At 45.6% G+C, this 21,436-nt stretch overlaps 1 protein-coding gene across 3 annotated transcripts in view; it reads right to left on the reverse strand.

The window, feature by feature from the left end:
• The window catches only part of LOC105296080 (serine/threonine-protein phosphatase 4 regulatory subunit 1-like), a 72,837-nt gene extending 51,414 nt beyond the window's left edge, over positions 1-21,423 (reverse strand). Inside the window, exons 1-3 of one of the 3 annotated variants that reach the window (XM_011366016.2) lie at positions 21,394-21,423; positions 21,201-21,245; positions 3,811-3,943 (exon numbers count right to left, since the gene is read on the reverse strand). In XM_011366016.2, the coding sequence (XP_011364318.1) occupies positions 3,811-3,943; positions 21,201-21,245; positions 21,394-21,400 (185 nt within the window). In that variant the 5' untranslated portion in view covers positions 21,401-21,423. Of the gene's footprint in view, positions 1-3,810; positions 3,944-21,200; positions 21,246-21,393 lie in introns of those variants that run through there. The other 2 variants (XM_023534100.1, XM_023534101.1) reach the window with 2 other exon arrangements.
• Positions 21,424-21,436: the final 13 nt, after the last annotated feature.

A 21,436-nucleotide genomic window follows, 5' to 3' on the forward strand; every position in this document is an offset into this window, starting at 1 on the left:
AGTCACATCAGAGAAGGAAAACAAGGTGGGAAGTCTTGCTTGATCAAATATCAAGACTTAATCTCAAATCTAAAGTAATCAAGGCAGTGGCAGCGTGGCATTGGCTGAGAGGAGGACCACAGGTAGAGGAGATAGTCCAGACAGACTGTCATCAACAGGTGCTGATTATGACAGAGGCGGCACCCCAGAGCACTAGGGAAAGAAAGTATCTTTGATAAGTAGTATTGGGACAATTAGAAGAGGGAACCAAAATTAAAATCAGATAAATTACAGGCCTGAGGTGAAAGAAAAAATAAAACTAAAACCTTTAAGCCAATATAAAAGAATATGTTTATGATCTTAGGGTAAAGAAAGATATTTTTTAAAAGCTTTAAAATGCATTAAGGATAAAAGAAAATACTGATACATTTAACTACATTAAAATGAATAGCCATAAGGAGAGCTAAAACACAAGTCACAGAATGAGACATAACTGACAAAGACTTGAAATCAAGAATCTACAAGGAACTCCTACAAATCAACAGAAAAAATACAGACCATCTCAACTCCCCGCTCCAACAAAAGATTTAAACAGGCCCATCACCGAAAAAAGAAAGAAAGAAATAGAGATGTCCAATAAACATATGAAAAGGTGTTCAAACTCATAAGGAAAATATAAATTAAAATCAGAAAGCGATATCATTATATACATGGCCACACTACCAGACCGACTAAAATTTTTAAAGCTTACAACATTGACTGGCAGATAAATTATAGGACAAAGGCAGGACTGTAAATGCTGCACCCACTTTGGAAAAGCAGCACTGTCACTGAAGGAGAAGGCAAGGGCGCCCCATCCATCACAGAGTAACTCTCTCCTGGGCACGTGCCCGACAGAAAAGCATCCCTCTATGCACCCAGACACACATGCAAGATCGGTCACAGCGCATCGTCCACGACAGAGAGAAGCAGAGCTATTCTACCGCAATAGATGCATGTCAGTATCTCCTTACAAGAGAACCGCCTCAAACGATATGCAAAACCACATAACACAGCCTCTACGTGATTTCATGTATTTCGAGTTCAGAAACAATAAAATTATATTGTTTGGATGTAGATACTCAGGTGCTAAGTGCCCCGAGTAATGGCTGCATGGATCTGCTTCATAAAGATTTCTTAGACTTTAAGTGTATGTTTTATCCAATTGCCTGTATGTACTCTATTTCACAATGAAAGAAATTTATAGAAAGTTGAAAAAAGAGATTAAAGAAAAACCATCTGATAATCCCAATAGATGTAAAAGAAGTATTCTATGAAATTCGGACCTCACTGAGGATTTTTAAAAACTCAGTAAGTTTATTCTATAAACTAAACGACCTGTACTCTTCAAAAATGTCAACGATATCCTGAAAGGCAAAGAAAGACTGAGAAACTGTTAGAGATGAACGGAGACTAAAGAAACAGAAAAATCAAATGTAATACATGATGCTGGACTGATTCTGGACCTAAAAAACCTGATATAAAAGACACTGTTTGGACAACTGAAAAAATTTGATTAAAATCTATGTATTAGGTAACAGTATCATATTAAAGTTAAATTTTCTGATTTTGATAACTATTGATTATCAAGTGAATGGTGAATGTCTCTGTTCTCAGAAAAATGCACACAGAAGTATTTAGAAGAAAGGCAATGTGATGTCTATAACTTACTTTCAAATGGTTCAGGAAAAAATGTAAAAATAAAGATAGAGGGAATGATAAATCAAATGTAGTAAAATATTAAAATCAATGAGTAAAAGACATACAAAAATTCTTCCTATTCTTGAAATTCTTTTTTGTGTAAAACTATTTCTAAAAGTTTAAAGATAATCTCTTAGCAAACAAGAAATATAAAAATATATAAACCAGAAATATAAATTTTCTTAGGCTGTTAAGAGGTAGCTACTAAAAATATAAAACAAGATAAGAGAGGAAGGACTTAAACTATCATTCTTCACAGACACCACCATTGCAGTATGTGGAAAACCCAAAAAATCCGCAAGAAAGTTATTAAAATTAACTAGTAATCAATGGAGATAACAATCAAAGTATAAAAATCAATTTCATTTTCAAAAGTAAGCAATTAGAATATTAATGTCAAGAAATGATACAATTTACATTAGCATAAAAGGTCAAATACCTAGAACTAAACCTAACAAGATACAGAAGGCCTCCGCAACAGCAAGACGTGTAGCATAGCTTCACAGCTGTTTATGTGTGTATACACACAGACATGCACACACACACAGAAAAACCGGAGAAAGTCTTTAAAAATGAAAGGACTGGAAAGCCAAATATTGTAACCATGTCCATTCTTCAGAAATTGTTTTATAGATGCAACGCAATTCCAATCAAAATCCCAGTAGGTTTGTTTTCCTAGAAACTGATGAACTGGTACTAAAGGCATTAGCATGTGCAAAGGGCCCAGAACGGTCGGTCAGTCTTGAAGCAATGGAAATGAGAGGGCTCCTTCCCCGAGACCACCACTGTGATGACACTGTGGTGACGACAACCGTGTGGTCCTGGTACAGTGACAGATAAACGGGCCAGTCGGGCCGACGAGAAGGTCCAGAAAGGGACACCAGGTGACAGACAGTGCAGAGCACAGGTAACAGACAGTGCTTCTGACAAACGGCACCAGGTCGACTGGATACCGCATGGAAGGCGTGACACTTGACTCCCACCTCACGCCACACACAAACAGAAAAAGCCATTCCAGGCGGACCACAGATCCAAACGGGAAAGGTCGAACAGATCAAGGTTCAAAGAGACAACGTAGAACAATCTCTTGGTAGCCTTGAGGGAGGCGAACGTTTCTTACATGCGACACGAAAAGCACTAACCAGAAAAGAAAAAACTGATAGATCACGAACTACATTTAAATTAAGAATTGCTCATCAAAAGACATCGTTCAGAGAACCCTCATTTCCCAATCTATGAAATTGGGATAATAAGCGACTCACTCAGGAGCAATTGCTGAGAGCCGCTGTGATTTAATAACGTAAAGGCGCAGAATACAAATTTTCGAAAGTAAGACAGATTGGAAGGTGAGGAAAGAGCCTCAGGATCACCCACCCTCCACAGAAGGACGGGGTCGCCGGGGGCAGGTGGGACGGGAGGCCGGCGGAGTCAGAACGAGAGACCGCGAGCGTCTGTGCGTGGAAGGGAAGGGTGTGCGGTGGGCACGAAGGCGCGCATAGGAGACAGACGGCCTAGCTGATGGAGGGAGGGAGACAGAGGAGAGACAGGAGGGGAGAGCACTTTCAGATCCAGGTCGGCGGGCGCACGTTGAAAGAGATGCCTCAGTTTCTGCTTTCGTCATGAAGAGAGTCAAGGTCAGCTGCATACTCTGAGCCCGGGGTAGGCTGCCACCAGCACCAGGAGGAGTGACACCTGAACGGGACAGGACAAGCCGCGCCCAAGTCCCGGAAACACGGTGCAGTCAAAAATCAGAACCAGCGAGCAACGCTCCGTGATGCTCCTCCATCGCACGGCGGGCGCTACTCTCCTGAGCACCGCACGTGCAGGAAAGACACGAGTCGGCACTCCTAATTACTGAAACGCCACCGCAGTTCATCACCACAGCCCTCCTGCCTTTCCAGGTCGTCGGTCAAACAGTAATCAAGAATAACGGGAAATCCTAATACGATGATGCCATTCAGACGGAACCCCAGCATCCAGGAGAGAGCCCGTGTTCCATCTCATCCGTGAGTCCCCTCAGAGAGTAGCCACCTGTGTCCACTCCGACCAGACGCAACATCGCAACATGGCGTGAGGACAGGCTGGGCTTACCGGTTGAAGACGTTGTCGCTGAAAGCATACTTCTCCAGGCGAGTGAGGGGAGGCAGGTGGCCCTGGCCTGGAATGTCCAAGAACGCCGCTGCCCTCACGCTGTCGCAGTCTGGACCGCAGTCTTCAAACCCATCTGAGAGGGAAGACGGGAGAAGCACTGGTGAGTGCGCAGCTACTGTGACAAGTCTCACCTGGGCAAAGATATGGCCTCGCAGCACACCCGCCCCTTGCCCGGCCATTTCCAGCTGCAGCCTGAGAACTGGAAACTTGACGATTCACCTAAAACGAAGTGAGCAGGTTTAGGCCCCAGGTGAAGGGCGGTAAGACCGGAGTCCCGAAGAAAAGCTGAATGCCATCCTCCTAGTGCCGTAGCCCAAGGCGTGCGTCACCTCTAACCGACATGGACGGGGACACCAACTGTACCAGGGCACTCAGAAGCAAGTGCGCAAAGCAGCTCACCCGTGAAGACGGCCATGGAGTCCTAGGCAAACAGGTAAACGAATAAACTGGACCCGGTAGGCAAGAATCGGACAGAAAGCCCGCCCACATCTTGTCCTGTCGGCAGCTTCACCCGCTCTGTGACATCCATTCCCATGAACCCACACCCCTGGTGACACACAAGCAGACCCGCCCCGTGGATGTCTAACGGGTTCCTCCAACTCATGCCAACTAAATATGAGGCGCTGGTCACAGTGACCCTCCCTCCAAGCCGCTCTTCCCTTCATCCCCGAGGGCAGGCACCCCCTCCAGCCAGTGTTAGGGGTGGCAGAGCCCACAGGCTCTGGAATAGAACTAACCCGACTACTACCTACCGGCTGTGTGATCAAAGGGACTTACCCGTCTACACTTTCGTGTTCTCCTGTGTAGGGCGGATATAAAACCACGCCTTTGCCCTGGCCGACCTTGACCCTGGCCCCTAGCCCTCGCACAGCCATGCTTCGGGGCTGCGGACGCCTCCCTTGCGTCCCTGGCATGGAAACTGCTGGTACGAAAACATGGAGGCTGCCTCCCTGGCAGGTGGGAAACCATGGCTGACGCGAGCCACACGACTGGCGAGAGTTTAAAATGACAGGTGACACGTCTGTGCCTAGGTGCCTACTTTTCTTTAAAACACTAACTACATTTTTTTCTCAACTAATCTTTTAGTCTAGTACGTAGAGCCTATTAAAATTTTACACTGTATGAATTACTCAGAATTTTAATAAAGAATTATACATTTGTAGAAAAACTATGTGACATAATCAAATGCGTTGAGTGCAGGATCCCTGCAGGGGGTGACTGGGCCACACTGGGCCACAGCTGGCTTGACCACAGTTGACCCGCTGTCATGACATCATGAGCCAGTCCCACACACTTCGGGCCAGGGGAAGCATGTCCGCTCCAGCCCACAGGTATTCAGAGAGCGCGGAGGACCCAGCCTGGGGTACGCTTCAGACAGTAAAGGTGAAGCCGCCGCTCCTACACGCCGGCGGTCACAGACCGTGCTGGCGGCCACAGGCTCGCACCAGTGGTCACACACAGCTTTGCAACCTGGTGGTGTCCACAGACATACCTACTCAAAACTTTTCACACAGGATCAGGGGTTTCAAAAGTCCCTCTGAGGGTAAGAACTGCTGCTTTAAAGTAACAGAAAATGCCTAGGCACCCTTCAAAAAACTTTATCAGAGAACCAAAGAAATTACAGTTCCACGAAAGAATAATTGTTCCTGGAGAATATGAATGGTTCTACTACACTACATAAAACTACACTAACGACATGCAAGGAAATAAAAGCCACACCCCACGCGATGCTGGATGACCATGAACCTCTGCTGGCTACGTCCCAAGAGGCAGGAGCTGCGCGCAGCCCCCTGCCCGGCAGCAGCTCACCGGATCCCCACAACCACCAGCCTGTCCCCACCTTTCTGATAAGGAAACTGACACTGAGAAGCTGAGAATGTTGCCCGAGGCCACGCGACTGAGCGCGGCCGTCAGAACTTGAACTCTGGCCAGACTCCAGACGTCGCACAAGGAAACCGCACGAGGACACCGAAATTTTAAGTTTTCAAAGACGTTTTCAAAGAAGTCCCGCCCACCTCCCTGTCTGCCTTCCCTCAGTTCTCCGGATGTACCCAAATCCTCCATCTCAGTGACTGTGCAGCGCTGTTCCCGCCACCCGGGCACTCCCACTTCTTACCACCGCCCCCCACGCACCCCAGCACTGTCCCTAACAGCCCTCCCCTGGCCCTCCGGGGAAGGCCGATCTTTGGTTACAGATTCTCCTGCGGCTGTGGGCCCTCTGCCCTGACACTGGTACCGGGTTTTGTGACCGCTTTGTGTCCGTCTCCCAGCCACTCTGCAAGCTCCGTGAAGGTGCTGTAACCCCCAGAACCCAGGACAGTACCTGACGAGTGTAGGTGCTCAATGGAAAGTAGTGAAATGAAGAAATGATATCACCAAAATACACGTAAATGAATGAAAACAAACACGAAAAAAAAGAATGTTATAGTATAGAATCCTAAACCAGCAGGAAGGAACCTTATAACATGCTTCAATAAATTCTCTAATAGACAGGTAAGCAGATGCACCCCCAGAGCCAGCAGCAGAATGGGGGTTCTCAGAACCTACAAGTTCTGCTTTCCAGCCCGGTGCTCTTTCAAGAGATGTGCAAAAACCCTATGAAAATGAAGCCCGAGGGAGCAGCAAAGCTGAGGGCGTGGCTTACGGTCCCAAGGCAACCCACGGACGGAGAAGGCGGCTTCCGTTTGCAGCCCAGTCACAGTTTACACTGCCAGACAACCAGACCAAAATCAATGGGACAAGTTTCCAGGCACCAGACAGCAGGAGGAACAGGACTGAGACCCCTCAGAGAAGGGGCAGAAACAGTGAGAGGCCTAGGGCTTCGCTGTCAGGAGGGCTTCTGGCTGCACAGAGGAAGCGCCAGGGGCCGGGGATGAGGGTCTGCAGGGGAGGGAGCGCAGAGCTCAGCCTAAAGGCCCTGGAAGTTGTAACTGAGCACCGATCTGTGCCCGCATTGAGAGTGAACGCCAGAGGCTGGGGGTCGAGGCTGGGGGAGGAGCCATGAGGACGGAGCCTCCAGGGCTCACATCCTGAGCTCACACACGATGAGGAGCGGTCTGTCCTCACCAGACACAGGAGGAGGGAGACCCTTCCATGCAGGGCACTTAGTTGCGGGACTAAATGGGTCTAGACTGAAGCCTTCTCTGGACCTGCCTAATAGAACTTCAAGCCAAGCTTCAAGGGAGCCAGCACAACCCAAGGAAGTTATCCAGACATAATAACAAAATCTCATATTATTGGGTTTATACAGTGTGCACAGTAAAATCTAACCATCCAAAAGTCTTAATGCCTAGCATCTAATCAAATGTTACCAAGCATGAAAGGAAGCCATATCACGTGACCAGAACCAGGAAAAATGAATAAACAGAAAAAGTCTGATAAATGTCAGATATGATGGAATTAATAGAAAATGATCTTTAAACAGCAATTTAAAGAATGCTCCACATATTCCAGAAAGACAGGATGATACTGAAGAGAGAAAAAGAAATATAAAAAAGCACCTATACGGGCTGAAAAGGCACACTGTGAGTTCTCACTCGACTCTGCCCCGGGGAGCTACTGGCCTACAAACCTGAGTATCTTGCCTTCCAGGAAGATGTTCATCTCATCGTAACAAACAGGAAACTAATATCCTGACTTCCATTCTAACAGCGGTCCCCTTTTCCATCCTCATTATTACTTCCCCGACCGAGGGCGACGCACAGAGCGTCGCTGTGGACGACGTCTGAACGCCGGTTCCCGGGTTTCCAACAACTTAGGTGGAGCTGAGGAGAAGGAAACTCTCTCCCACTCTCCCACCAAAACGAAGCAAAATGAAACAAAACAAACACCCACAGGAATTTAGATAAAATATTTTTAAATATAAGAAGGCAGGAAGGACATCCCCAGTGACAAAAAGCTAGAAATCAAAATAAGAGCAGTTAGCAGACGTTGACATCTTATGGTCAACATTTAAGACCTAGATACAGGCCTGAGGCACCGGATTTCTGACGTCCACGTGGCAATAAAAGATATGGGTAGTGAATCTGAAACCAAACCCCCAATATAAGACAGCTGTGGGAAGGAGACTACAGTTGGGGTGGTAGTGGGAGGAGGGGCAGTCCCTCTTAAAAAATCAAAACCACAGGCCTGTATGACCTGTGACTGCAGAGTCCAGATTTATACCACCTGCAAAATGCAGGAGCCCCACACTGAGCTATTGAGAGGGTCACTGTCCACATCTGTTCTGATTCCAAGCAGCCCAGGAGAAGCAAATGAGAAGCTGCTCTAAAGAGACTTTCACAATCGAATAAGCATGGAACTTCATAAAACAATCCCTGCTGAAGATAAATAGACAATAAAAAATTTTCAAACTATACATGGTTACAAATCATCAAGAGGAAGAGTTAGCAGACACAACAAACAAGAATTTGCAACCCCAGATTAGAAATATTAGAAAAATATGAAATGGACTATCAAATAATTATGCACGGAATGTGTAGGATTAAAAAAAAAATAGATATAATGAAAAAAGCAAAGACTAAGAGATGGGAGGAGCCGGCACATTTGAGAAAGAAACAAGTAGAAATGAAAAATAAAGACAATGTAATTAAAAATTCAGTAGCTGGCTTAAAAAGCAGTTTAGACACAGCTCAAGAGAGAGTTAGTGAGCTGGAAGATTGGTCTGACAAATCACCCAGAACACTGCACAGAAAAACAAAGAGCTGGAAAACACAGAACAGCAATTAAAGCACTTGAAGAACAGAATGCTGAGGTCTAAAATAAATCCAATAGGAATTATAGGAGGGATCAGTGAAAACAGGAAGAGGCAATATTCAAAGAGATAACAGCTAACCATTTTCCAAAATGAAAAAAAGATGAACATTCAATTTGAACTGAATGATTAATAACAAATCCATATTTAGATTGTAGAACAGCAATGACAAAAAAAAGTATCTAAAGAAAACAGAAAAATTAAAGATTAAATCCCAGATCTCTTACTTAAAAGACATTAGAGGCACAACATATGATCGTTAGGCGTGCGGGACCTTGAGACAAAATACCTGATTCTGAAATCCAGCTGGGCCTCTTATAAGGTAACTGGCTAAATCTCATCTCTCTGATTCTGTTTCCTCACCCTAAAATGGATACCTACCTCCGATCACTGCTATAGTGTAGACTGACATCAGATAGTCACACGAATAGATACAGCATCTGACACACATAAACACTTTGAAAATATCAGCTGCCAGTATTCTTGTTAAATCACTGGGAAGGGTAGGGAAGTGGCTCCTAGAAAGAAAACCTTCAGAGAGGGGTCGCCTCTATATTAAACTTGGCCCAAACTCTGGCTTAACCCCTAAACCACGCGTTTGTATGGCCAACTCCACAGCATAGTTATGGCTAAGAGAACCAGACTAAGATTCGGCATGCTATCCAACACAGGAGACACAGAGGTAGACTGCTCACAGTCAACTGCTGAGATCCAAAGACGATAATCTTGACAGCAGCAGAGGAAAAGTCACTACAAACAAGGAATGATGAGTCGAACCTCCAACTTCTCACCAGAAGCGATGGAGGCAGAAGACCTTGGAATCACATCAAAGGACTGAAAGAAAAAACTGTCAATCCACAACTTGATAAAGTGAAATATTCTCCAGGAATGAGGATAAAATACATTGTCAGATGAAAAGAAAAAACAAGGAATTTATTTTTAACAAACCCTTTTAAACACAGCCGGCCCACTGTAAGAAATGCCAAAAGCAGCTCTGCAGGCTGAAGAGGAATGATACCATTTGGAAACTGTCTTCAAACGGAATCAGGAGACTGGAAATGGCAAATATGTAGATAAATTTTTAAAGCTATTTTTCCTTTTAATTTCCTTAAAATATGTACGATGATTTAAAGCAATACAAAGCAAAAATTATAACTTCGTACTGTGGGATTTATAACATATGCAGATGTGCTATGTAATGAACACGATAACACAAGGTAGGAGGGTAATAAATGGAACTATACAGTTGTCAGGTTTCAACGTTTTACATAAAGTGGTACATTATTAACTCTAAGTGGACTGTTTCTGTCTCCACGGCTCAACTTGGAGGCCCTTTAAACACTGGGACTGTGTCATATAAAGCCGGGAACACAACACACACTTAATAAATATTGGTTTCTATAGAAATCAGTCTCCTGAGACTCTGATTACCAGGATTCAATTCATGAGAGAACAGCAGCCCCTGAGAAGGCTGAGAACACCTAGTTTCCACAAAACCAGATACGAGGTACAGCAACCAGCCTGAAGCTACCCGGAGCTGCACCCACAAGAGTTATAAAGCAACCGAGACACTAATTAATTCATTTTTGCTTGCAAAAATGAGAGCTCTTAAAAGCGAGAACACAGGCCAAATGCTAAAAAAAATAAACGATTTCTAACGTTCAATATATAGCACATGACTTAATCAAAAATATTTAATCATCTTAACAACTTAGTGGACTTAAACTTTGGTAATTCAAATTCTGTATGTAAGGAGGGGGAAGAGAGCAAAGAGATGTAAAATTCATCTAATTAGTATGAAATCTGAATTCCAGGGATTTCTGTTGTTTTAAGAAATGGAGCTACAGTTGCAATTCCACCCAGAATAAGAAGCAGGGGCTCTAACCAGTACCTCCTGGGAGGGCTGCACAGTTAACAGCTGGCCGGTGGCTGTTCAGAGCCAAATGGACTTGGCCTCCTCTACACCACGGGTTGGGTCCACACTGTCTGACCCCAGCCGGCCAGGCTGCAAACTCACATCCGGTCACCGGGCCTCAGAACATGGGCAGCTTGGGACAGCACATCCCCAAGTGTGACGCGTGGAAGGTACACTTACTGTTACTCAGTCACACAGTGGGAAAGTTATTCCCGTCTCAAGTCTCCGATTAAATCAAGGTCTCCTCCTGGTGCCAGTGTGTCCTCAACGCCTTCCCCAAACTGATTAATCTTCCTTTTCAATACAGAGCAGGTCTCAGGTTCAGAGTCTTCTGCGAACAATGGTGTGTATCTAGATCTTCATGTTAGTTTATCTTTGTCTTATGATGTTTTAGTGACATTTCATGTCCAGTAACTGATGCAAGTTTTCTAAAATGTGTTTAAGTAAAAAAAAAAAGTTGATATAAAGAAAAACACAGGTGGTATATAGATATAGTAAAAATAAGAAAAGAAGGACGCGGTGGCTGACTTCCGAAAAATGCCGGATGGGGGTCATCCCAGAACAGTGTCCCCTGTCACGACACCGCATTCGCATGCAAACAGTAGCAAGCACAGAAAGCAATTGTTTTTAGCATGGAGGTTAACATCTTCTCTTGCATGAATCACCATCCCAGCCCCTTTCAAGATTAGAAAACTCTACCTGAGTCGATGTTAATAAGGTTACCCGTGAGATTATTACTATTTACCTGTAAACGGTGTGTGAGATTTTCTGAACCGCGCCATGAAAGGACCCGTTTACTACCATGTACACGCAATCAGGACTGGGACCCCTTTCCCCGAGGGAGTGAAAACAGCCAGTGTTACCTTCTGGTCAGCTGCAAGGGCATTATGACCAGGTATTGTGCTTATCGACCTCTTTCCATGATGTTTTGATGCTTTTTTTTTTTTTTTCCTAAGTCTTCAGAGACGGACTCAATCGATCAACTCTGATGAACTATATAACGGAACAGGATTTCTCAACCTCCACACCTCTGGCATGCTCATTCTGCTGTGGAAGCTGTTCCTCGCAGGACATTCACTAGATGCCAAGAGCACCCTCTCCCTAAGTTGTGACAATCAAAAATGTCTCCAGACACTGTCACATGTCCCTAGTTGAGCACTGCTACAAAAGAGAAATGCCAAGTGGCTTACCTGAGGAAGCCCTGGCGAGCGGGCAGTCCCATAAACGGAGGGGTCTCAGGTCACAGGAAGGATCAGGCCCGCTGCTCCCTGCCCCTTCCCTGCTCTCTCCTCCGGTCGCGAAGCTCCTTGCTACCTCCAAACAGTCATCTCCCAGCTAAGGACTGTCACACTGCATGGTGGCTCCTCTGCCTAGAACCCACCTCCCAAGACTCCTCTTTAAAACCTTTGCACACTCCTCCTCCCAGGGAGATCCTCCCTGACCTCCTTGCTTTGAAACTGCAAGCCCCCCACCTCCTTCCCGATTACTTTTGTTTTCCCAGAGAACTTGTTACCTTCTAACACACAGAACATTTACTTCCTGTGTTTACTGTTTATCAGCTGGTCCCCTCCCCCACCTCCACCCCGCACCTGCACCCAGGGTGAAAACCTGTAACCGACTCATTGCTATGCCTGGCACACAGCAGGCATGCAATAAAAGTTGCTGAATGAATGAATGAATGAATGGTGAAGATCTGCCAACCTAGCTTGCTGTGCCTCCTGACAGTGGCAATAGCACATAAAATGACTCCTGTTCTCAAAAAGAATTTTCTAGAATTTATATTTCTAGCCACTGCTCAGAGAGCATGTCGTCTGGTGACTGTCCACAAGAACAAGGTCAATTACTCTGAGACCCAATAAGTCCAGGTCACGCGGAAGCTTCAGGAACCTTAAGCATTCGAGTTAGACATGAACTATGAAATGGCAGATAAATAATTCCTTGTTCAAACGTTTTGTTATTTTCTCACTTTAAAAAAAAAAAGTTACCTACTCCATTCACGAAAGCTTAATATCATGCAGAAAAGCAAAGCCTTCTTAAGAAAATAGTTTCCGATGATACCAGCGCAACTTCTTGGCTCAATTTAAAATACAAGACAATATATACTGATAGTGACCAACCTCATTTGCTTTCTGCGCTGCGATGAACTTGTGAGCAGCAGCAGCTTTCTAAGGCTGTGCCACATAACAGGCTCATTGGCAAGTTTACACGAGACATCACTGACCCTTTATTGAAAATGATTAATCATTTAAAACTAACAAATAACAAAGACCAGCGGGAGAAGGGCTTGGAAGAACTGCTAGTTTGATTCACAGGGGTGGGTGACCTCGCCCATCATGCCTTATGCTCAGCACCCTGTCCCTTGCTGCACGCCCACAGGCCACCACGTATCCCTGAACTTCACGGCCAATGTCCTAGCAGCTCTGCTGTATCACATTCAGCAGTTGTGGCTGCTACCTGCCCTCCAGAGGGACAGTCCAAGTTTAAAAACCCAGCTAACCAGCTAAGAGGTAGACAGCTCGCTTCCGCCAACCGACCCAAAGCACAGTGTTTCTGAAGCAGGAGCCCTGGGCTTACAACCAAAGACAAGACTAAATCTTCTTCAGCAAGGTCCTGATCAGCTTGCAAAGAACAATCTATTATCCTTTGACCCTGATGCGAGGTGACTAAGGGGGAAAAAAAAGGACTGTTTCCTGATTAAAATTCCCACTAGAACGACATATTTCTAGAACCTACAACTTGGGGAAAAAAAGGATTTACTCTCCTCTAGGCTAACTACTCAAGGGTCATCTACCAAAAATATTGAACACTGACAGTATATTAATCATTTAAAACAGGCTGGGGCATAAAATAAACTGGATGAGGATGCTCTAGTGAAAACACACGACGGACCCATGAACATTTGTCAATGTTTTTCATAAAACACCAATCTGTCTTAAAACGGGCTAAGTACAAACTCGAGTTTTAAGCATAATGTTAAGCAAATGTGTTTACAGGTTCAAAGTACAGTTAGACATAATCTAACAAAAGGAAAGAAACAGTCATACAGGTCACTTGCACCACGAAAAGGACCAAAAGCGCAAAAGCAGAAGGCACGTTAACAAACCCGCCTCCAGCATACTCCTTCCTGCGCAGTTAACTTCCGGTGACGACAGAGTACCGCTGACTCGGAGACAAAGCCAGGGTCCCCAGACTCCGAGAGCTCCCAGGGGAACCAAGATCATCATACGCACAACGCTTCGGTGCCCGGGGACACAGGACACAGGTATAAAGGAGCCAGGAGGAAACCAGCTCTGCCTGGAAGACGGAGGGACGGGAGATGCCTACCTAGGATGGAAGTGACCTTTGAATTGGGTCCTGAAGATCAAGTAAGAATCCGCCACCTGGGCAGAGAGGGGATCTGGAATAGGGAAAAAGAATATTCCAGAAGAAGGGAAGAGCACCGGTGTTGGTTGCCTTCAGTGGTTCAAGGAAGACAGAGATTTCCTCTGAAGCCACCAAGCCCCGGCTGAGCAGCCTCGCTAGAACTGGTCTTAAGTTGAGATGTGAGAAAAAATAAACCCAATAAAACATACCCAGTGGGATAATAAAACATACCCAGTGGGAAACCTTTACTGGCCCAGACACGTGGACATGCACAGAGGTAGAGATGGAGGCAGAATGTTACGGCACGTCTATCCTGGCAAACATTTTCATTAAGAATCCGTTTTCTAGGCGTTCCCCGATATTTACGATTCTCCATTCAACATGTCCTCCTGTCACCATAACTCCATGTGAAATATGCCACCCTGGGCCAGCCCAATTATCCATGCGATCCAATATTGTCTCTGACTCAGCACTAGGCGACATCGGTTAGGAGAATAGGACAGATGGGGCCAACTCTGTCTGTGTGTCTCAGAATGTTGGAAGATTGCTCCTTGGTGGCCAAGAAGTTGTTTAGCCTCATTTGCCAAATTTGTACTTAAAAAAACAAAAAACAAAAAAAACACAAAAAAAACCCAGAAGAATGTATTAATGTAGAACTTACATAATTGATAACTTTTTAGAGCTTCTCATTAGCCACTCTTCAATGAACAATAACTAAGCCTTTGTATGGCTTTAAATGATTTGGGGGGGGGGGGCGACTAGAATAAACCATCCATTAATGTGTTATTTAAAGTGGTTTCATTCTTCTTGCCAACGGGCTTATGAATACTAATGCGGATTCCTAAATTAGGATTATTTCTAATAGCTAGACTAGACAAACCTGACCCATCTAAAACGTAAACGACACTCCTGATTCTTCATCGTCTTTTGGGGGGAAATGGACCCCCACTGCAGATCCCTGTTGACTTAACTAGATTTCAACCGCATGTTGCACAGGCAAACGTCCCTACATAAATGACATTCTCCAACAAGTCCCATGCTGATTTATTAGCTCTCGTGTGAGTGATCTGTCCAGTGCATAATGCTTCATTCTGCAAACCTCTGAAGGCCACTGATGGCTCTTACCAGCGCTACGCAATGGGCTGGCTGAAGAGACAGCTGATTCACGAACAGCCTTCCTTCCCACGCCACACACACACACACACACACACACACACACCAATTCCCCTTTGATCTGCAGTTTCCGAACCTGTCATTATTTATGACTCTGACTTTCACACTGATGGTCAATGGGAAACACTTACTCAGGTGACCTGATAGGAAGGAACTCTGCAGCTCAGAGCACTTTGTGTTCCATTTTGATATTACATATCTCAGTTTTCCTGCCAACTCACCCAGTTGGGAACAGAGTTGGGAGAGGTGGGGGTGAGGGTGCTACAGTCTACACTGTATTAATGAATGGAATAATATTACTTAAAAATGCGACGACGTCTCTGATTAGACGTGAGGCAGATTCAAAAAAAAAAGGCTGCTGCAAAACAAAACAATAACCTCTGGGGTGACTCAACCTCTGGGTTAAGACGAAGTGGTGTCCTGAAGGCCTCTATTTTCCTACTGTCCAATATTTGAAACACTCAAGCAATGCTGACCAAAGTCAAGTCACTTCTCCACTGACCACCTGACCCACCTGCGAGCAAGGCGGCCTTTCTCCTCCTGGAAAGCAGCAAACTGCTTCCCGGATGCAGAGAGTTCTCCTCCTGTCTTATACGACCTAAGACAGAAACCCCAGCAACTCATCTGAGGACTCCCTCCGTCCCCTCAGGTCAAGTCTAAACCCAGTGGCCGGTAAGGCAGGCTCCTCACCGATGGCCCCGAAGCCCTCCTCCCCGGCCTCAGCCCACTCCCCCCTTCCCAGACATCCCCGTTCCCCAGTCTCAGACCTTCTCGCTAAGACTCTCTCTGCATACCTAAGTCCCTCTGCCTGGAATACCTACCCACCACCTTCCCTGGCTGACCCAACTCCAAGGACGCCCCTCCTCCTAGTCCTGGCAGATGAAGTCGCTGTCTTCTCAGCATCCAGCGCTTTGCTCACTCTCCTGCCTGAGCCCCCTGCGGGCACCCTCTATGTGGGAGCATCTCTGGGGCAGAGCCGAGCCCCACTCATCCCTCTATCCCCTGCCCCTCCTGGAGGCTGGCACCTTGGAGGATCTGAAGAAACATCTGTTGCATGGATGACCGACTTTCCACACGGAAAGCAACCGCTTGCCCTCATCTCTTTTTTTCTCCCATCAGGGAGGGTTAAGACTAAGTGGTGTTTCGAAGGTCCAAACCACTTTCTCTTTCATTAGCTGGCTTTTGTTGCAAATTTTGTTTAAAAGATCTTAATTTGTGATGGAAAAGCCGTTTCGAACTCTTTTTAAACAGACGGTTTCAGGGAATCTCTGATCCTCCGTTTGTCTGGCAGGAAACGGAAAATACAGAGCAACAAAAGTGAAATGCATCATGATCATCGGAGGGAAGCAAAGCTGATTCTGCTTCCGCCACTCTGACTCGTCTGTTTCTCTCCGCCCTCGCCCATTTGGGAGGAAATAGGTCCATGTTTTTATCCCCTATGCACTGACCGGAAAAAAGAGACCTGACCTTTGAGCAACCGGTCAAGGGTCATTCGACAAAGCAGAGGCTGTACTAGCTCTTCAAAACTCAGCTCTTCAAAACATACCGGGTGGGAAAGACAGCCTATCAGGTTGGCTCAGCTAACTGACGGACGCATGGGTTCTGATAGAATGAAAACAGCTTGATTTAGAACAGGGGTTGGCAAACTACACCCTGCAGGCCAAATACAGCCCACTGCCTGTGTTTGTCAATAAAGTTTTATTAGGAACAGCCATGCCCATTCATTTCAGTTATGTCTGTGGGTGCTTCCAGGCTGTAATGGCTTGAGTGGTTGCATCAGAACTTTTGGCTCGCAATGCTTAAAATATTCATTATCTCGCCCTTTATAGAAAAAAAAAAATTTGCCCACCTCCGATCCAGAACATGGTCTGGTGTCTGGGTTTTGTTCTATTTCTCAGGATTAATAAGATTAACATACTCAAGTTCCTATTCAAACTACTCCACTTAACAGAGAGGTCCTTATTTTTTTTTTTAATTGATGATCTTTGAAGTTTGTATGAGAGGAAAAGTTCAACGGTTTGGATCTGGGCTCAAATTAATACAGTTTCTCTGCTTTGGGGGACACAGCTTGGTTGTGGCCCTTGAGCTGAATACTTTTACAAACCCGGAAGAAAGCAGGCAGGTGACATGGAGTGCTTTCTGCTCTGGAGGATGTCTTTTACTCAAGCTCAAAGACACGCTGCTCCTTCCAAAACTGAGAGTCAAAGGGTCTATCTATATTCCTCTGACTCAGCTAGTCCTATTTTCAGCAGAGGTCCAGATACTGTTTGTTCGCACCTAGCTTTTCTCATCAATAGAAGCATGCCCTTTTCCAACTTCTTTCTTCTTAAATATTTCTTAAAAACTAAACACTTGAAAAGAAACACAGTGTTCCCCAAATACTAATACGTTCTATGAGTTAGTTTTTTGAAGCTAAATGCATCTGACAATAACTTTGCAGCCAACTTCGGAAGAGAAAAACGGCTTTCCAACTCACTGTGCAGATGTTCAATCATATATATGAGCCTTTCATATCATTTTTTAAAACTTTGTATTATGGAAATTTTCAAACGTATGCAAAAATAGAACAGTATAATAAGCCCCCACGTCCCCAGCAACTAGCTTCAACAAGTATCAATATTCTGTTTTTCCCTATGTATCCTTCTTCCCAGCTTTTTGTTGCAGTATTTAAAAGCAGACCTCACACATTAAATCGCCTCATCCATAAATGCTTGTTTATTTCTGTTAGCTAAGACCCTTGCCCTTGACAAAACTGTGACACCGCTATTACACCTGACAAAATTAGTAATAATTCTTAATATAATCTGATGCCCAGGCTAAGTTGTTTTCCCCAACTGTCTCAATAATGTCTTTTTATAGCTGCTTTGTTCAAGTAGGGATCCGAATGTGCCCACATACTACATTTTGTCGCGAGGTCTCTTAGGCCTCTTTATATCCACAATAGAGTCCTCTCGTTTTTTTTCTCACTCACACTTAAATTCTAACTGGCCAAGCCACCCTGATCGAGAGTAATACCTCTTCGGCCCCCACAGGCTATTGACAGGCCTTTAAGCCCCCGAGGCGCAGACTCACACGCAGTCCGCCGCCAGGACCACGGGCTAAGCCTATCACACATTCCCTGCTCTCCAGAGAAGGAACTTAGATCGCTTCAGCAGCTAATGCTCTAAAATTAAATCTTTTCTGTGTTGCGATGGCCCGAAGACTCAGAATGATTTAAAAAGACAAGGCACCCATTCATTATGGCTTCTTTCTGAAGTTAGCCGAATTTAATCAAGAATCTCAAAGTAAATCAGTAAAACAGGCCTTCTCATCCATTATCGTCACCAGTAACACTAATTGAACACCGAGATCATGCAGGGCACTGGGTTATAAAAAGGATGACCTGTGTCCCTGCCCAAAGCAACTTATAGCCTAAATGGAGAGGCTATTGCATCATTTAGACAAAAACACCCAAAGACGACTCCAGGCCTAGAACCACCCAAACCAATATCCGTGCCTGTGCCATTAGGTTGGGAATATCTGTGAGGCCTCTGTGGTAGAATAAGACCAAGAGTCAGAAGAAACAGAGTTTATGACTGCTAGTTCCATCGTTTATGAGTTGTGCCACTGAATAAGTTCCTCAACTCTCTGATTCTCAGTTTTATCACCTGTGAAATAGAAATAACCCCCACCCTCAGAGCGGCAGGTCTTAACACTGAAGTGGAAAATCGTATATGAAAGCCTACCAATAAGGAGGATTAAAATAATAATAAAACCACTGAATATCATACTATGCCAGGCGCTGGGCTAAAATGTTTTATGTATACTCTTTCACTCAATCCTGATACCAGTCCTATAGGGCATCTCCCATCCTCATGTCATTTTCCAGATGAAGAAAATGAACAGAGTGAGTTAATTATCTGCCCAAGCTAACACAACTAAAGGCAGGAGGTGGGTCACAGGACCTCAGGGTTCTTGCTGTTAATTATGGCAAGATAATGCCTCCCAGATACCACCACTGTAGGGTGTAATGGTGGGAATCAGGGCAGCCTAAGTTGTTGGGGGGTAAGATTATGGTTATTATGGCTATAGCATCAATTATATTGTAAAGTCTCAGGTACAGCACCCCATAGCCCACACCCTGCTCAAAGAGGAGCCCCAGGGGGCTCCCAGAGTTGCCCTACCCAAAGCGTGGGGATGTTCAGAGTCTCAATAGTGGTTTCCTTCCTTAATGGGGCAAGTCTTCGGCTGTCCGCTAGAGTGTTTAAGACTTTTATTAAAAGTCTCAATCACTCAATATTTGTTCAAACAGGGCCAAAGTAAAATTATGTTTTCCTATATAATTTCTTCCTCTTTGTACATAAATATAATAAAAAAAAAGACTAAAAGAAGCTAGTCTCCAGGGAAGAGGATCAATCGCCTGCAGCCACCATGTTTTGAGAAGCCCAACCTAGCTAAGTGGAACCGGCACCTGGAGAACAGAGGCCACAGCCAAGAGCCCGGCAGGTCTCCTGGCCCACAGCCATGGGAGTGAAGCCATTTTGAACCTTCTCACCTGCAACTACCAACATGTGAAGCTTCTGTATCACCCATTCGACCCACAGAATTGTCAGAAATAATAAAACGATGTAAGTTTAAGCTGCTGTGTATGTTTAAGCCACTTTGGCGTGGTTTGGTAGATAATCGAAGCAGCCAGAAATCAGCTTTCTCAGCCAGAACAAACATCAAAGCTGTGAGAAGTATGTCAATGGCAGCTCACTGCTGTTTATGAATAGAAAGGCTACAGTCCTTCCATTCGAGGATGCTCATTGGCTGAAACATCTAGCTCTATAAACCCAGGCCTACACTGTACCTGGCTAAACAGTGTTAAATAAATAAATAACTTTACCATTAATAACAATAATAATGGCAGCTAATATTTACCGAGTGTTTCTTCTATACAAGGCTTCATGCTAAACATTTTATTAATCTAACCTTCACAAAATCCTTTTGAGGCGGACCGCTATTATGCCCTTTACAGATGAGGCCACTGAGACTCAGGGTGGTACAATGACTTGGCCAAGATCACACAGCCCATAAAGAGTGGCACGGGACTTCTCCCTCTGGCCATCTGACTCCAGAACCCGGGCTCCTAACCGTTGGCTTTAGTGCCCCTTCAAGTGTCCTTCTACTTCTATAAAGTTGCCTCCCTCCAAGAGATAATGTGTGCAAAGAGTTTAAAACTATGCCTGACCTATGGTAAGTTTTCAATAAACACCAACTATTATTAGTAGGAAACCTGCAGATGGGGAAGGGAAGAGCATAGTGAGACTTGAATTAATGTCAGCTATTTTGGTAGTTTGTACAGGCCTCCTTCACCAGCAAGCAGCCTGGAATTTGGTCATTTTCTGCTTACAAATCTGCTGTCTCCTGGATGGTGAGCTCCTAGAGAGAGCTATCCCTGATTCTGATTCATCTGTGCAGTCCAGGACTCCGCACATGGCCTGGCCAGAACAAGCAGGTGCTCAAGAAACGTTCACTGAACGGAAAAGAAATGCTTCGTTCACCACGAACTTGGATTTCCAGGACGCCACCTCCCTCCTCCAACGGTCCTTAAAGTGATTCCAAAGAACAGGAGAGGGCAGGTAGGGACCCATTTGAAAATTGTGGGCGCCAATGAGCAACTTGGGATAAGAAGTAGAGTTGGGCTTGTGGCCAGGATACTCGAGAAGTCTGTGCAACTCTCTGGCCAGCCACAGAGAGCGGAACCTCCCCGACTCCCCGGCATCGGAAAAGTCCCAGGGAAAAAGTAAAGACCCTGGGTGGAAGCCCTCACCCCACCCCAAGGTGGCCGCTCCTCTCCCGCCCCTCCAGGGCAGCCGCGGGAGGAGGAGGAGGAGGAGGAGGAGGAGGAAGAAAAAGAAAGTGACAGGAAGTCAGTCGGAAGTTTCCCAACAACAAAAACTCCCCCCATGGGAGGGCTCCCGGTCCTTGGCCGCCCCGCCCAGCGAGGAGGGACCGCCACAAGTGAATCAGGACAGTTGGGGGGCCCGCTCCTACGGTCCCAACATGGAGGGCCTGGCCTCCAGCACTCCTCCGCGTTCCATACACCCCGAATTCTGTGAAAAGCTCCCAGGGAGGGGAGGGGGCGCCCCAACTGTTACTTACAATCGTCTAAGTCATCCTGCAAGTCCACAAAGTACAGGGGGATCTCTAGAAACCAAGAGACACAAGGAGTTACGAGGGGGCTGTGACAGGTGGGCTCAAGGATGGGCGGGTAGGGGTCCCCGGGCCTTGCTGGGTGCTCGGGACTAAGGAGGAAGGGGCCACTCCAGCGCCCCCAGAGCCCGGCCCCACTTACCCGCCATCTTGGGATGGGCCTGGAGGCGGGGCCGGCGGCACGG

The sequence above is a fragment of the Pteropus vampyrus genome, unplaced genomic scaffold (assembly GCF_000151845.1).
Source record: "Pteropus vampyrus isolate Shadow unplaced genomic scaffold, Pvam_2.0 Scaffold118, whole genome shotgun sequence".
NCBI classification, from domain to species: Eukaryota; Metazoa; Chordata; class Mammalia; order Chiroptera; family Pteropodidae; genus Pteropus; species Pteropus vampyrus.